General features: G+C 34.9%; 1 protein-coding gene across 1 annotated transcript; it reads right to left on the reverse strand.

Annotated features, from left to right (window-relative positions):
• Positions 1 to 3,460: 3,460 nt before the first annotated feature.
• LOC124408002 lies at positions 3,461 to 18,010 on the reverse strand. The gene is made up of 4 exons (XM_046884643.1): positions 17,812 to 18,010; positions 7,457 to 7,631; positions 6,441 to 6,615; positions 3,461 to 3,694 (listed from the first exon to the last, which is right to left on the reverse strand). The coding sequence occupies exons 1-4, from the start codon at positions 17,992 to 17,994 to the stop codon at positions 3,541 to 3,543; spliced, it is 687 nt and encodes a 228-aa protein (XP_046740599.1). The 5' UTR covers positions 17,995 to 18,010; the 3' UTR covers positions 3,461 to 3,540.
• Between the last annotated feature and the right edge of the window lie 311 nt (positions 18,011 to 18,321).

Here is an 18,321-nt window from a genome sequence, read left to right on the forward strand (position 1 = left end):
CGAAATAAATTAATCCAAACTCAATTGAGCCAAGAAAAATTGTTCCGATTTGTTAGAAGGAAAGGATTGGTTCAGTCTAAACATGTGATTACTTGGTTGTTATCATAGCAACATTTTGCATGAAAGTAGGAATAATGTGAAGGGAAAACGTTCACTAGATCAAAGATTTCAACTTCCATCGATATCGATTTGCACAGAAAACGTGCCAAAATTTTAAATTTGTATTGAATTCATTGATTTTTCTAAATACATATGAATTTTTAAAGACTTCGCAAAAAATTTCTTGAACATTTTATTTATATCTTTTGAGCTTTATTATTATTCAAATTTAATTTTCTTATCGTCTCTGTTACCATTGATTTCTTTCCGATTTTCATCCTATCATCAAGTACTCAATATTGTTGACGAGACCTTCGAAGAAATTTTTTTAAATATAGAGCGCATTTGAGTTCCATTTTTAAATTTTCATTATTTCTTTAGAATTGAAGTGGAAACACGATGATATTTTTTCGGTTGGTGAGTTGATGATGAAAAATGCTAATGAAATTTATAAACAAATTAATAATAATTCATTAATGTCTAACATAAATTTGAATTAAATCACTACATAGAATGACGCAAGGTCTTCAACATCGATCTCTTGCGTTTTTTTGTACGACTAATGGGTTCGACGATACAGTAGTTTAGATGTTCGCACGCGCGACGTACTTCATAATTCCTTGCAACTTTTAACCGTACATATCTTTTTTAAAAAAAGTAGCAAATTTTTTTCGCAAAACAAGTGTTCCATTATTTCATGTGTAGAATGCGTGGGCTAAATTGAAAAAAAAGTTCCAATTTTTACCGAAGAACGTTGGGTTCGACGCAGTCTAGTTGCGTTTTTCCGAGAATTTTACGCTCCTACACCCCCGAGGATGTGTAACTATACAGAGTCTACTCTGAAAGAGACCACATTGTTGCTTATTAGTCATGTATTAGGCAAACGAATCAACAGATAAGTTGTGTCGTAACGTCGAGAGACCCGCGATGATGAGTAAACGTTATAGTCCAGTAGGAATAGCCGAAATATGAAGTGGCTTCTGTTCAAAGATACCACCACTGTGCCGATTTTTAATAGGTTTTTTGGGCCTACAGGAACACGCCCTCAAGTTTTCCACCACGTGGTAGTTGCATTTTAGCAATAAAAATCATTAAAAATGATCTTTATTGCCATGTTATCTTTTAGTTCTCTTTTTTTTGAAATGTTTTTTATAGAAAAATGTTTCCAACAAAAGTGGTCAATTCTAATGTCTTCTATAAAATAGGTTCTATGGGAAAATGACCTAATATCGTTACTTAGAGCAGTTAATTGCAATTGAAAATTAGTTTTCTCATTTTGGTTTTTGCATCTATTATCGGTAATTTATCAATATATCTTATCGAAACTCAACCATGATGTAGAGTAAACCTCCCCAAGAGATACGTGCAAGTTTTATTGATCCACGTTGTACATAGTTAAGCAACAATCTGCGATCTACGAAAATCCGGAGTTTTCAAATTCCCATCTTCGAGAAAGGCTCACAGAGTGGAAAAAATAGAGAAGCTTCGTTTCGTCATGTACATAAATATATAAATGACCGATAACGGATGCAAAAACCAAAATGAGAAAACCAATTTTCAATTGCAAGTAACTGCTTAACTAACGATGTCAGGTTATTCTTGCATAGGCCTTATTTTATAGAAGACATTAGAACGCTCAACTTTTGTGGAAAACATTTTTCTACAAAATGCATTCCAAAAAAATAACTCAACAAAATCGAATTTTTAATTTTTATTGATTGTTCATTGCAAAAATGGATCTCTCACATGGTCGAAAACTGAGGGACATGTTCCTGTAGGTCCACAAAACCTACAAAAAATGGCACGTGGGTGGCATCCTAGAATGGAAGTCACTTTATTTTTCGGCTATTCCGACTGGACTGTAAGTCTTGGCTTAACATACCAGGAGTGGTAAAGTTATCTATCTGCATTACTGATAAAATTGTCGTCGAGATATTTGTCATAGGGGGACGTATAATCAATAATATTTCATTTTTATTCAAATGAAAGTTTAATGACTTTTAAGTTGAATGGGTCCAGCATACTTACCTTATGGACAAACTAATCTTTCGATTCTGAGGGATTTCTTGTACTTTATACAAGTACTCCGGCCAGATGAATGATACAAACATTTTCTATTCAGATATAGAATTTTGTATTTCTTTAATTAAAGCTATTTAACTATCGAGTCATTATCAAGTCTTAAGCCAGGAAAACGTTACATTTTTTTGTTTTAATAAACAAATGTCCAGAGATATTCAGAGGAACGAATCAAACCCAAGATCAGTACATTTTTAACTCTAATAAGTCACTGGGGGTGAATTTCACCCCAAACATTTTTCAAACTTGTCGTAGAGTCCCTTAATCGTGGAAATGGGCCTTTTGGCGCCATTTTTCATTCGAATTAAAGGCTTTTTTCGACATTTTTGCCACTATCTTCAACTTTCGCGATGTTTTACAATATTTAAACAATCAAATTTCATTAGGTATACTGAGAAAGCTCTTTCTACGATACCTTGATATTGTTTTTAGATTTTTAGAACTCATTTTTGAAGCAAAATATCACGTTTGGGGTAAATTTTACCCCGTGTAACAGTTGTGCGTTTCTACTGAGGTGTGACCTATTAAAGTTAATCGATGTTTTGTATTGCCATTCCTTGAAGTTTACAATGTATTGTCATTCCTCCGTTACGCTGAGTATTATCCGTCACTTCAGAGAGTTGTGAAAAAGCGTTTTGTATTTGCAAATCACAACTCTAGACATAGCGTTCTGTAGTAGTTAACTTACGAACTTTGTTCGATGAGTCAACTCGGAACGACGGTGGTGTGGCACAGGGGATGTTTTTCATGGTACTACTGTTTCAGGAGGTTTAATGTTGCCTGTACTGAAATGTGTTAGACAGTTGAAAGTGAAAATTGAATAGCATAGCCATTGATTAAGGTTTTTATTACAAGATTGAGCACATGATAAAAGTAAAAATTAAATAACCTTCGATCATATATTTGTATAACTAAAAGCTTATTATACGCGATAAAGCACATACAATCTACAATAGAACAACATATTGATTTTCAAAACAAATACCAAATCTTCTATCGATCTGCATCTGAATGATTTCGATTAATAAAATTATGCTGGGCTGTTCATCTTTCATACCACCGTTGATTCGAATGAATTTGTTTTTTCATCATATTTCCAACCATGATTACATTAGATTGGTGGCTTATCTCCTTCTTCAGAATGCGTTGAAACATCGTTCACTTCACGCGTAGCTCTTATTCGGCTGAGGTAACTTTTCTTTAGTTTCTTTCAGTCGGCTGCCTTTTGATAGAAATGTGCCACAAGGTAATTGGTTCGAGGAACTATATCACCTATTTTTTCATCGCAGAGGAACATTATGACCAAGTCAGTAGGGTAATACAGCATGTGTGAAACCTTGACCAATAGATGAAGCAGTTTCATTAAGAGAAGTCTGGATTCGAGAAACTTCCAAAGAATTTCGTAGACAAGAAACATCCTGAATATATTACATTGCAGTTGTTTTTCGCTTGTCGTCCTGCAATAACTGCTTCTTGAATTGCAGTACCTTCCATGAATTGATTAAACCATTCGTGACTGCCATGAAAAAATAAAAGCCGAATTAGTAATAATTAGCCGAAAACATATTGCACCACTGCGACGAGCGTGACACAACTCAAAAATTGTCATTTTTTAGTAGAAGCAAGTAACTATGAGTAAAAGTCTTGCCTGCTTATGGAAGTTATCTGTTGTTCTCTGTTCTATGATGGTCAACCATCCAACTACAGAAATTTCACTTTCCAAGATCATAGATTCGAACTTTGCAAATCCAAATATGGTTCCAACTCAAAAATCACAATTTTTCAGTCCTGTCACCGTCGTCGCTAGGGTGAGATATTCATAAAAATTTCCAAAAACATTGACATTCTGTGATAAGGTCTTACTGATTACTGAAGATCATTTCTGATTATTCAAGATTACTTCCACGTAGTTTGAATGGGTTCAGGGATTTTATAGATATTTCGGACCCAGTTTGCTGGTATTGGCACAGAGTTCCAGGGACAATTTTCGAAAAATAGGGTATTTTTTACTGGGTCAGAAAATATCACGCTACTTCCCCATGATTTTGAAAGCCTACTTTTTTTTCGTATATCTCAGATTACACCCAGAGACACGAGTGAAATTACAAAATGAAAACATCAAATCTTTCACCCGAAATTAGTAATTTTAATTGATTATCACTGATTCCTGACTGTAAAAAACACTTTCTGGTACACTTAGATGTTATCTGAGAAAATACTTAGAATTTGGATAAATTTACAAAAAAAAAAAATTAATAAATATAACAATTCGTACGAAGAACGTCCCGTACTTCCAGCACATAACATTTTTGCAAAGTCTACATCGCTGAGTGTTTGCAATAGGTAGTCGGATTAAAATCAGAAATAATTAGGTATTACAAAAGATGTTTTAGATTTCACCAGAAACTTGTTGAAGATTAATGATACTTTTTTCATCAGGACAAAGATTAAAATTTACAGAATTCATAAGCTGAAAATAATTAATTATATAGTACACATCGTTAACCAATACTTATATGTATTGATCTTCCTCATCCCAACTAGCCTTATGTACCAAATTAAATTTCATTGTTATTGCTTGTTTTCTTTGCTTTGATCGAAAGAAATAACTCGGATATTCGAGAAGAGCAATTAAAGATTATATTGCATCATTTGCCATATTACGTATTGACGATGTGATAATCATGTAATGTTGATTTTGAAACATTTTGTTATTTCACTCTTCCAGATCATTACACTGTTGAAACTTGCCTATATTCTGCTATTCCTGACTCAATTACTTCTCTCGCTGGTTTTTTCTCTTCCGAAATGACAAGGTACGAAAAATTGACGGTGGCGTTGTGCTTTATAAACATAATACTTCGCGAATTAAAGGTCTGGCCCTTTTTGCATCGCAGTACTCAGCCAGAGTACTTCATCTCTGAGATTACCCCGCCTCGCATATTAGCGTTGTTGATGTGTGTCACCTAGAGCCTCCTGAATTAGCCAATAATACGGCCTTTGCGTAGCGTCTATTTGCTGTGCTTGAATGTGAGACATAATGTGTGTGTGTAATAAACACTGGCGCTTATGGAAAGGTCTTGCGACTTGCGTCCCCCTCCACTATTGGGCGTATCACAAGGATTGGCGGCCGGCTGTCCTGTCAGTCCTCAAGTGTATCTCTAGCGCGATACAACGTTGCGTATCGTCTAGAGTCATTCTGTCATATACCTATCCAAAATAAAGTGTTTGTTTGTTTCGTTTGCATCTATATAAAACGTCTCGAACATTCGCTTATCAAACCCTCTCCTCTCGCTTAATTAAGGCTCCAACTTCCTTAGCGCAACAATTTGGATGCGACTCCGATCTGTTTCTTAATACCTACAGCCGGTTAGTGATTCTTGGTGACTTGATTTCCAACCATCCAGTAAATACATGCGATGCAGAAGATGTTTGCCCCTTCTGCTTGCCGCACGCGCTTTATCTTGTATCGTGCTATCCAATTCATATACGCACGCGTCTGATATCTTCCGGCCTTGGTCATTGTTTGGCTAGTGATCGTGATCTTTTGGTTGGTTTTTGGACAGATTACCACTCCGTTTATTGCTGGATATGATCCGATTTATGTTTTACTAGCTATTGCGTCTCCTGTTTCGGGGGAGAAAATGGTCACAGTACCGTGTACCAGGGGTTTCGCCTCTGAAACCTTAATATGGCTTAGCTCGAAATCTCCAACGGATTTGGCTTTCACTGGACTACTTTGGTGGTTGATATGCTGTTCTGTCCACATGAAAACTTGAACTCTCTATTTGACCGGCTTGCGCCTTACTGAACTTTTATCGTACAGAGTAGGTCTTCACGCTGGTTGGAGTCTATCTCTGGAACTCGTTACCACATATATTGGACGAGGAGTTTTTCTATTCTGCTTTTAAACTTGTCTTCCGCAATTATCTTTTCGATATCGAAATTGAACGGACGTAGGTTGTCTCTGGTATGGGACGTGTTCTGTCATTTCTCTGGCCACCGTAGATACTGTGTTACGAGCTTTTGTTACCCTTTCTGGCCCTGTCTAGTTTTTAAGTACTTCCAGTTCTTTGTATCTTTTTCTCACCTCACTTGTATTTGCTTTTGGCTATCCAACTTTGTTACAGATGTTAATAAAAATATCAATATCGGGGTTCGTGTTCGTGTTCGACAATGAATAAGTGACGTGTATGTATATGGTCGTATATATTTTCTACTATACATAATACATATGAATAATAACATTATACTTAGCATACCTGGATAATCCGTCTATGATTTTGTCGACGCTCGTCTGCCCTTCGGTCCGGGATGCTTTGGAAACGACGGAACAGATAAATCTTTTCGTACATGGTGCAAGGTAAGAGTTGCCCAGAAATACTTCGTTTATAGTTTCACCATAATTTCCCCAATCCTGCTGCGAATCATCGGATCCTGTGACATGAAACGCATGTAATAGATATCGCGCCCCGAGGCATATAAAAAAACGATGTACCTTCAATTATCATATATGTTTGATATACGTATTAGGAGTTTTCCATGAAGGGTCCCAACGCGGACGATAGTTACCGAGCAGATTGGCAGCCAAAGTTATATCTGATTTGTACACTGCCTGATAGGATGGTAACCATGGACCGCTGTCTGCCGTGTCTGAAAAGATATCTCAGTCTCCGAAGTTAATTCTGTTGTCAAAAATTGAGATTCGTAAGATGTGCTAAAAAATTACGAGATTTCAGGGAAGTTCTCAAAATCTTGATAGCAATGCAATATGGCATCTGATAAATTTAAACATGATTATTTTACGGTAAGTCGGATTACAAACGGCTCTGTCAGATGGTTGGTGGATCCTGCACAATTTTTGCAGAAAAATAGCTTCATGACTTGAACGAGGTCGAAAACTGTAGCCAAGAATCTTACTGCTGAGATTCGGAAGGTTAAAAGGATCCCGCATTCAAACTCCGATCAATGTAAACTTATTCTAAAAATATTTACGGTAAAATTTATGTAATTCGACTATGCATTGGGTACAGTCACGATTTTCAACTTTTTTTCAGAATCAGATAGATTTCGAGCACATGATTGCTAACAGTACGCATTGGGTGGAGATATCGTTTCTGAAACGGTAGACACCGTCCACGGCCCATGGTTACCATCCTAATATGCGGTAAACATATAAAATCTAACTTCGATTGCCTATCTGCTGGCGAAACATCGTTCGCGGCGGATCTTTCACTAAAAACTTTTCATGTACCTAAATAAGAATGATCCTACTTACTATAGTTAGGTATTGTGTGAGGCTTAATCAGCAGAGGAACAAGTATTGTTGATACAGTTGTGAATAACCCAGCAATTGCTAATGCTTTTGCATTTATGTTGATTAACGGTTGTGTTGCTCCATACCCTGGGTCCAATGGTATGGATAAGAATGGAATGGATAAATCAAGGTCAATCTGCAAGTAAGACGCAATGGGAAAATGAAGGGAAAATTTTTTAGACGTTTGGAACTCTAGGTGAAATTAAATAATAAAATGAATTTTCCTCAAATTATCCATCTTTCACTTGTAGGAAGTTCTTATTTCACTACTGGAATGTTAAGAATTCCGCAGTTCAACTGCAGTAATAGTTTTACTTTCAATGAAAATATGAGTAAGGCATCATTGAAGTGTTGGTCATTCGAGTGTCCATACTGGAAGCAATTTACAATTTACCAAGGGTACCGTAATCGCGATCACGCAGTCGGTCTCTTCTCAGATTTTAAAGAAGGAACCGTCAGCCAGAACACGATAGTCCTCGGCCGACTCACTGAAGAGAATACATTAGTAAAATTCTATGATGTATCGATTTACTTGAAATTTTTACGTATGATAACGCTTCATGAAATAAGTAGGTTTCACCCGGTATTATTTACAATTGATCATTAATTTGAATTCACAAAAAATTGTGTGGAAATTATCAATTGCGATTTTTTAGCACAATCAGGTGGTGACTTGTCAGATCGCAATTGCCGCAGCAGTTTTTATTCTTTACGCTCGCGCGCTCCTTCGATGACCGTGGATTGAAAAAAAAAAATCACAAGATTTGTACTACACTGGAAAAATATTATAGTCCTAACAACTATAAGATATGTATACTGATAAAAAGAAGTCGTTAAGTCAAAAGAAAATTCACGGGTGGTGAAACGAATATTTGGTTAGTAGTACAACAATTCATAACTTACTCGAACTAAATGAAAAACACTTGTTTCACTAAATTATTATTCAACATAAATACGAGCATGTACAGTCAACGAAATATTAAGTAGAACAATCTATATTATATAGTTGTATGAAAATCATTTTGTCAATCAACATCCTAATTTTTGACCCAACAAATGTTTGATCAATGCAAGTTTGTGGTTTGTTGGTTAAAAAAATTTCAGTTAACAGAACTGAATATTTAGTTGGTAAACTTAGAACTAGGTACACGCAACTGAACATTTAGTTCGGTATAGTGTTTCAATTATTATTGAAACAAGTTATTTGTTAACTGTAAACTCATATCGATCAGATAAACAAATGCTCAGGTTATAAAGTAGGGTAATGTTTTATTAGAATTACTATAAATTTCGATTTACGAGACTGAATCATTGAATGAAAGGACGTTCTGCAATCTTGAAGAATGGTTTTGATCAAACATAAAATTCAAATATTTAGTAGAATTACAGCAGTTGGTCGATTTTTCAGTAGGTAACACGAATAGCTTATAATTGTTCGTGAGTAGGATAAAACGAATTGTTAGTTTCCGATTGAACGCCGCGTGATTTTGTTCAACAATCCAACCAGGTATCGCTTGCAGGTAGGTACCCATCATCCTACCTCGTCGCACATCTGTGTCCACCACTCCAAACGCTCGAACAGACTTCGGGTGAACTTTGGCTCACTTAGATGACGAGATTTATTTATCTTAGTGATATGAAGCTATTACCGGGTGACATGAAGAAATTTGGTACAAAAAAACAAGCGTTTTATCAGTATTTCGACAATTTGAAAGCAGTGAAAAAGCCGATGAAATAGTTTAGTCAACAAATGAAATGCTCCTAGTCAATAAAATATTTTTCTTATGTCAACGGCCCAACGGCCACACTGGAAACTTGAATTTCATTACCGTCATGTTTTCCCAGCTACTTTACGTGGTAGACTTTTGTGGATTGTTTCGATGAACAAAATATTCGAAAGTAGCTAAATTTATGAGCCTATTTGCGATAGTAGATAGATTATTGAACTATTTGTATGGAAACAATTTTATTGTTGTTTCGTCCGATACATAGATTTGAATCGACAAAAGTATTTGCAGTTAGTCAAATTATATTCGCTGACTTGGATCAACGAAACAAATAGTACCTACAAGATGTAGATTTGTTGGGCTAAGAAACCTAATTCGTTTTGATTCATTCATTAAAAGTTCCTGACAAAATGCACATTCAGTTCATTCAACCATACTTACTCAACGATGTATATGTTTGAATGGAAAGAATAAAAGCACTTAGTTTGACGAAATCAATTAGTTTACTACATCACATGTAGGGTTTGATTCAAGAGGATCAAATTTGACTCTGCGGAATACTGAATTCTCTAACAGCAAAAAAATATTTAATTGAAGCCATTGCACGCATTCAACCGCAGGTATTCCCTTTTTTAGCTGGATCATTGAGTTGATACAGCTAAGTATTTGTTGAGCCCATTAAATTTTCAATTAAATCAGCCGCATAGTGCAAATAACTCATTTGGTTATTTAGACTTGAAGGAATTTATTATACAACTACGTTATATTCATTTTCACGAAATAATGATTTAAGCAACAATTTTTTCACCAACTGAATCGATTCGGTCGATTTAACGACGTAGCTCGAATGACTAGAGTTTGAGAAAATACAAAATATAGTTTCGCTCGGTATAACACCAGATAATTGAATGATTATATCAAGTTCTAGAATATAGTAAAAGAAATCATTTGTGATAACTGAGTTTGTTGAATTTGCCGTTGGTCTGACACATGGCGCTGCGTTGGATGTAACATTTGGTTCGATTGTCATGAAATTATGTAAAACACCATAAGTATGATATCTTGACCTGAACTTGAGTAATGTGTGGGGATTCTTGGTGTCGAAGGTCAACGAAAACGAGTTAAAAGTTTTGACGTTTCGACCCTGAGGCAGGCCCTCCTTCGAAAAGTAAGAATTTACTAATAATGATTAAGCCAAAAGAACTTAGCGATTAACAGCTAAATGAACAAAAAAATATCGAAGAAAATGATAAAGAACTTACGTTAAATTACAAAAGCCTCATGTGCGAGGTGAAACTGTCAAATGAGAGAAAAAATTTGTTTTAAATACAAAAATCATAGCGCCAGTAAGCCAAAAACTATATCGTTATCCGTGACGGGTGGCCAATTCGTCACCTATACATTTGGAACGGAAAGGGTGAGGTTTTCTACCACGTCGTAATCCAGTTAATCTAACAATTCAAAAAACAATAATCAAGCTTAGCATGTCGGAAAGCCGATTCAAAGGCCTAATCTGGTTCTTTCAAAAACCTATTAATCGTAGAGGTGTAAAAATACAAATGCAAACAGAGAATCAAAAACTACAATTCAACTTAAAGCGTGTCTATGCTTAGAAGAGGAGGAGGAGTGAAATACAGATCGAACCAACCGTCGATTATGATCTGTTGAAAAACCCACCGCGAACTAAACACAGGGGCAAGCAGAGAGTCAATTGTACGTGGCGCTAACTACTCACCAACTAGTTAGATCCTTGGCATGAAAGGGATTAATTTGAATGTCTGACTATCAAATTATAATATACGCTATTCAGATTTTAGGTGTCAGATCTGAGGTTCACTGAGTTCTTGTCACCTACTATGTTGTACATTTCCAATACGAGTCTTTTTCTATAATACCTTTCACGGTAGAGAATACTAACATTGTTGACATTAAAATTATGATCAGGATCTACCCTATGTTTTGTCAGGGCTGTTTGTTTCACCTTTCCCTCAAAGATATTATGTTTATATTCATTGATACGGGTTTTAAGACATCTCCTCGTCTGTCAGATATAATATTTGTTGCAATCACTACAAGGGATTTTGTATACCAGATTCGAAAATTTTTCCAACGGAACACGATCTGGAGGTAAATTATGCCATTGACCTCTGTCTCAGTAGTAAACTTAAGTCTGTTGTGAAAACTATTGAACATGACAGTTCCAGACTGAACCTCTTCGACTTGATCAGGAGGAATGATCAGGAGCATGTCATCGACGTATCTGTAATAAAACGTTGGTCTAAATTCTAGCAAATTCAGCGCTTTGACCACTAAATCCTCCAATACAAAATCAGGCAATACTGGGGACAAGGAAGATCCCATTGGGAAGCCGAAAGTCTGGGGATACTCGTGAGTCCTGCCATCAAATGTGAAGATCGCCGCATCAAAACATAATTTTAACGCTTCGCAAAAGTCGCTCAAAGTATAATAATAGTAATAGTTCTTACGAACATCCTAATGTAGTATCAAATATGCAATTTTGTAATATGAACTAGTAAATTTGGTATGGCAATCACAACGAATAAGTTATGCCAAAGAAGTTTCAAAGTAAAGCCGCGTTTAGTCAAAATAACTATATATTTACCTACCGTTGACGACGTAGTGCTACTAAGCATAGATAATAATTAATGTTACTATATTTTTTATAGTTAGTATAGCAATAAAACATTCAAGGATCGGGACCGCACTATATTTTTCAGTTATTTTATAGTGGTCAGAACTATAATTTTTTTCCAGAGTGCAAGGAGCTTTTTGAAAAACAGCACTGTTTGGAGTTATTTCAAATAATATCTGGACAGGAATAATTGATTGCAATCGGGTGGGAGCCACTTGTTTCATTATACTTTATCACAAGTTAAAATTTCAAACAAATGGAAAAATTATGAAATTTCACTGACGTGTCCCCGTAAAAATCAATGAGTAAAATTGGAATCCGTGTGTAGCGTTTATTATCGGAGGCAACAGTAATCATTGTTGTTATTGCAGTGCTGGATATTACACCTCATAACCCGCACGAAGAAGATGTTTACGGATAATATGTACGCAGATTCATTTATTTTCTATAATTATGTATTATGCTTGTGTACTGCATGTATGTAGGGTAAGATAGGGCAGAACAGTTCTGAGGGGCAAATCATCCCGGAAAATGGCTTATCGCTATTTCTGTGTCAACGCGAGTAAGGCCAAACTGTTTGCAGCATGGCTCTAGTAAAAATGAAAAATAATCAGCGACGGTATAGGACAAAGCCGGCTATTACAAAAAATTGATTACTGGTGTAATTTTCACGGCAAAGGGACAAGACGGAATCCAGCTTGTCTCGGATAGAGACAATAAAAGGCCGGATCATTGCCCCCATCCGTGCATAAAAAAATGTGTTCTGACCAAATGAATCCAATCAATGTGGTTATGTCAGAAAAATAATTTCATACTTCCACAAATTCATTTAAGCTTTACGTCAATTGCATGTAGAGTAGCGCATGACACATAGGCTCGTTTACATGTCTCATACATAGGAACATTCATAAACTCTCTACAACAGAACTGACCATTCTGAAGGAAGGTGGAGAAATCTCAGAAGATAGTAGCGTATAATTATTGGTTCTTCTGAAACAAGTTATGCGTGTACTTCAAAAATTATTAGCTCTTTTTTTTAAAGATAGCTTATACCATTGAATTAGCAATTGTACCAGTTTTTAGAGTGGCCAGTTTTTCCCCGCCCTTACGGTTTTTTCATCGTTTCCAGTGGAGCCACACTGTAAGAGTATAGCTGTGTAGTTAGTGCGTGAAGTAGGCGATATCCAACGAGTGCTGCAATCATACGAAGCAGGTATCGCCTTCAAGCACTACACCTTCAAGCTACACACGCTATAACACATGCGTAGGAAAGTGTTGTTTGAGAGACAAACCAACGCCGGTCTGCAGCGGATAATAAAGTATATTGAATGCGCGCATGAGCCACGAATCTTCCACAGCGGAAAATAGAGCATATCGAATGCGCGCATGCGTCACGAATCTTCTACAGCGGAAAATCGAGCATATCGAATGTGCGCATGCGCCCACTCTGTTATTCAGGAATAAGGCACTTCACGCACGTTACGTAAGCCTCGAAAATGACACTTTCCAGGCAGGTGTAACAAAAACAAATTTACTCACTTTGACGCAGAAATGGTACTTACAATTAGCCATGTTTTGTGAAATGACCGGTTTCACGTCACATGTCGGTTTTGTCATGTAAGAATAATATATGACGCATATGGAACATTCGAGGCCATTAATCTTCATCATTTTCAACTACGTTCTATTAATAAGTCGAACAAGGGCGTTGCAAAAAAAAAACAAACATTATTTACAGAGTTTGATATTGAAAAAAGGTGCTTGCTAATAATTGTACACTTAGCAGAATTACTTGTTCACAATCCATTTTGATTTAACCCTAGAACGCATGTATTTTTTTTCCTGCCGTCTAATGCATGAGTGGGGTATTTAACAACCTCACGCGTTTCTCGTTCGTAAAATCCTCCTAAAAGCAATTATGAGACTCGCAAGTACTTAAATCTTTTCATTTTTTAATAAGGAGCCGGATAATGAAGAGAAAATCCAAATTTTGGTAAAGTTGAATTAGTGAAGAATTCAATTAACTGAAAATTGAAAACCTGCAAAAACGTCATTTTTCGAAAAAAAATCTCATATATTTTTATGTAATCAATTGATTTCCGAATTACTTTCAGCGTAAAAAAATGGCATGCATTTTATAGAAACCCGCCGATTCACGTGAAAAAAAATAAATTAGCGCCAATTTTTTACAAAGCTTCCGAATTCACGGAAAAAATTGCATCAGTACGTACAGGATGTGGCTTTAGATGATATATGTGACTATTAACCCGTAAATTACGTAATAATAAGTTAAAAAAAAATATTAAAGTAATAAAAGAAAATTATTTATTAGTCGACTTAGCTGTATTAAAGTGACAGCTTTTTTCTCGTTACAATTGTTTAAATATTATATTTTTCTTATTTTGGTATTTTTTATTGCATTCAACTAAATAGTTATCTTATCGAAGATCAGAAAAGAAAGGAAATTAGCGATGAAAATTGTTCCGCACATTTATTGATAAGATATAGGACAAGTATAATTTAAAATTAATCCCATGCGATGGGTGGATGAAATTCATCTACATGAATATCCTCCAAAAAATGTGGAAAAGCTTGTGGGTTCAGAAAAACTGGTTTATACTGTACGGTTATTTGTATTAATTGTGATGAAAATTCTTGTTTCAATGTCTCAAATATTATGGACACTATCGATGAAGATGATGTAAGCACTGAAAATATTGCGGAGGACAATATTGTAGATGAATCTCATCCCATCCACCTCATGAGATTATTTTAAATTGTAATTGACTTATTTCTTATTAATAAATTTGTGTAATAATTTTAATTAATAATTTCCTTCTTTTTCGGAATCTTAAGTAGATTATTATTTAGTTGAATGTAATAAAAGATACCAAAATCAGAAAAACATATTATTTAAACAATTGTGAAGAAAAAATGGCTGTCTCAGATCGATTTATTCAATCGAGTTACCTTTTTATGCAAGTAAGTTAACTTATAAATAATCATATTTTGATACTTTAATATTTTTTCCTCAGTACTGAATACATACTGATATTGCGTTGATGGCGCGGAGTTCGATCGCTAAACTGAGCAATAACTACAGAAGTATCGTTAGTAGAGAAAAAAGTTTGAGATAAATAATGTCGATAATTAAATCATCTATAAGTTTGATAATAAGTAAAATTGAATAAAAGTGAACGGTTAGGGAGATAAAGCCGAGAAAATGCGAAAATGAGGCAAGTTTATGCATTTCGAACAAAATAATTCGAAAAATATTAATGCTAGAAAATAAAGTTTTGAATAAAAAAGATAGAAAATTTAATTTACAAGAGAAAATGTTAATATAGTTTTTTGTGTAAAATCAACGGCTGTCGAGATATCGAATTAAACGCGTTACTCGCGATAGTGGCGCCACTGACACTCGGGGAACCCCTCATATCTGGAATTATGCCCAGAATACAAACCTTTAACAAATCATACTAGCGCGGAAATCACATTATTTGATATAGATTGTTTCACCATTCACTGGACTATGACATTTTTGATATTCCACCAAGAATTTACTGCGTAAAGTTCAACAAAATTAATTACAGTTAACAGAGATTCTCTAATTGATCGATTACTGAAGTATATTTTTTTCCACGACATCTAAAAAATTGTCAAATTCTGAATGAAAAAGTACTATATTTACCACCCAAACTCAACTGGTGATGAGATGCGAGTCGGTCAAGTTTTTACGGAAGGTTCCTGTCGTACTTGGTTCATGAGCTTTGGATGTGCATTCAAGCAGGATTCGCAAAAGCGTGCATCTGACACAGGCCGTGACGTAAACATTCTCGCTGTGGCCTCCTTTTACCTTTTTTTTTTGTAAATATTTGTATTTTTTTTTCAAATTTTATTTTGAATTTTCTAAATTATTTGATTATTTTAATCTATATGTGTCATTTTTCAGTTGAAATTTTCAATAATTCAAATCTTTTTTATTTGAACTATTTTTAGAAAGAAGCTTGTTTATTTGATCAAAAACTTTACAAATAAAAAGTTATTTGTAAATCGTCATTACAATAACAAATTATCGAAATATCAACGCGTGACACGCTATTCCGAGAGCTGTACTACTATCCACAGTCGAACTATTTCAAATGAGAGCTCAACAGTGCATAAAGTGCGTCAAAATGTTTTTGAACAGTTATTGAATTGATTTATAACCGTATGTATTTATAAATATGATTCATGAACAATGTTTTATTTTCAAAAGTTCTGATAAAATGAACAAACATCTTTTTAAAAATACTTCAGATAAGAAAGTCATGAATAAATAAAAACTTGAAATTATATATTCAAAAAATTAAAGAATCTAGAAAATTAAAGATAAGACTTGAAAAAAGGATAAACATTTAGAAAAAAAAAGTAAAAGGTGGATACAGCGAGAGTGTTTACGTCGCGGTCCCTGTCGGATTCCAAGGCAACTTGACCAGCTCGGTACTCATCATCAGTTGAATTTTGGGTGGTAAGTAGAGTACTTTTTGATGCAGAATTTAATACTCTTTCAGATGCGGATTGACCCTCATCTGACTTTCGAGGGTTCACTTACGAAAAATCTGACACTCTCAGCTTCTTCCACTTTACTTTAACGAACTTTACAACTTTTATCTGAAACATTTTTGACTCACACTTTTGATTTTCGTGATATTTGATTGGATTGATTAAAATGAGACACCCTGTATATAGGACAAAATTAGGTCCCTCGTACAACTTTCATTGCTGTTAAATGACTCAATTAATTTCTCAAAACCACATGTGTTAGTTTAAACAGTATATACTATACTATAGTTGATTTCACTACGATTGAGTCAAAGAAATGATAGCATTTTTTACGATTAGATACAATCACGATTGCAGGTATGTGTGATCGAATTAATGCGATTTCTCTAATGTTATAATTCCAGTATCTTATTGAACATATGCATATGATCATGTAGGTGTAGAATTTCTTTAAAATGTTTAAATATATTGGCGAAATATTGCATTATACTATTTGTGGAACCTAACTGGATATATGTACTACAACCGCTTACATGTATCGGTAAGTTTGGCTGAGTTTCACTGAAGGTCAGAGTCATTTTTGTAAGGGGTTCTCTGAATTAATCTACTGCATATAAATTTCAATGAGATGGATAATTTCCACTACTTGTTTAATTTGATTGACTATGTTCTATACAGTTTCATATATTTCTATATCCATTTCGATCAATTTTCCATAATCAAACGTTCCATAACGTGTTATTTTGACTAGTCAATTATATATATAGAAACGAAATCAGAAGACGAGGTTCTAATTACAATATTTATTTGTAATACGTTTGTAAGGTACACCGAAGCGTGTCCATTTAGAACAAACTATAAAATCTTTTGTTTGAAATCTCATGCATATTATTTTGTATACAACGCTTCCAGCATTTGAATTTTGCCCATGAAATGCAAAGCTGTACTTTCTCTGTAAAACCTAAAGTTTATTAGCTATGGTGAAAAGTTGTCATTTTTCACCACAGTTCCTTGATACGTAGATAAAGATTTGTTGACTTCACCAGATATGGCAAGAGAAATGTTGAATTTCTAACCAAGGAAATAACATTTAATTCGACAAATCGGTAACCAGAACAAGTTTTATCAGCAAGTGAAATTAGATTTCCTAGAATAAATTAAGCATTTCTTTTGCGATGTTTTTACCGCCTACAACGTATAATGAAATTTAACACTTCTTTTCATGTGCGAATAATACTGCACATCTACCAATATGAAAATTAGACAACTGACCTATCGATAGATCTTACGTAAACATATTATATTTCGCCTAATCTTGTATTTTAAACCTATTTCTTCCTGCAACAATTTTCAGCCCTGTCCATCTAGTAAATTATACCATTACGACTCACCCCAATTTTATCGCCAAGGCTATTGAAGGTGACATATTTTGAGTTCGTGAATATATCCGTCCTTGCATTTCGCGATGATCTGGTAATGTTGTCGCCAGTCACCAAACGGGTACCATTTATGCACAATAACGCAAGAAGTAATTTTACCCATTTTTGCCGTTCCCCGTGATGCCACTCGTTCATTTTGCTTCCCAACTTCAATAATCTTACCCCTGATCCACTGCACAAAGTAATTAACCCAGTCGAGGGTGTATATTCAGAGTAGATGTTATGTCGCAGTTTGTTTAATTTTACGACATAGACCGTCAAATCTTGAACTAAAAAATAGGTGGTATTTCACGCGCTTATTCCCATAGGTAAAGGTAAGAATTGATTTTGAGATAAAATCTAATTCTGAATCTCCTAGAGGTTCTCATGTTTGATTAATTTAGAAATAATTTTTTTTCATGTAGATGTTCAGATAAAAATGTCCATCAACGTGCTGACGATCACGAAACCATCCAAAATCAA

Source organism: Diprion similis, chromosome 7 (assembly GCF_021155765.1).
Source record: "Diprion similis isolate iyDipSimi1 chromosome 7, iyDipSimi1.1, whole genome shotgun sequence".
NCBI lineage: Eukaryota > Metazoa > Arthropoda > Insecta > Hymenoptera > Diprionidae > Diprion > Diprion similis.

Coding starts and splice junctions, on each gene's coding strand:
- LOC124408002 (XM_046884643.1), bottom strand. CDS start 17,994: ATGAACGAGTGGCATCACGGGGAACGGCAAAAATGGGTAAAATTACTT. Junction 7,632..17,811: donor GCCTTGGCGATAAAATTGGG/GTGAGTCGTAAT, acceptor TCTTACTTGCAG/ATTGACCTTGATTTATCCAT. Junction 6,616..7,456: donor TCACACAATACCTAACTATA/GTAAGTAGGATC, acceptor TTCATGTCACAG/GATCCGATGATTCGCAGCAG.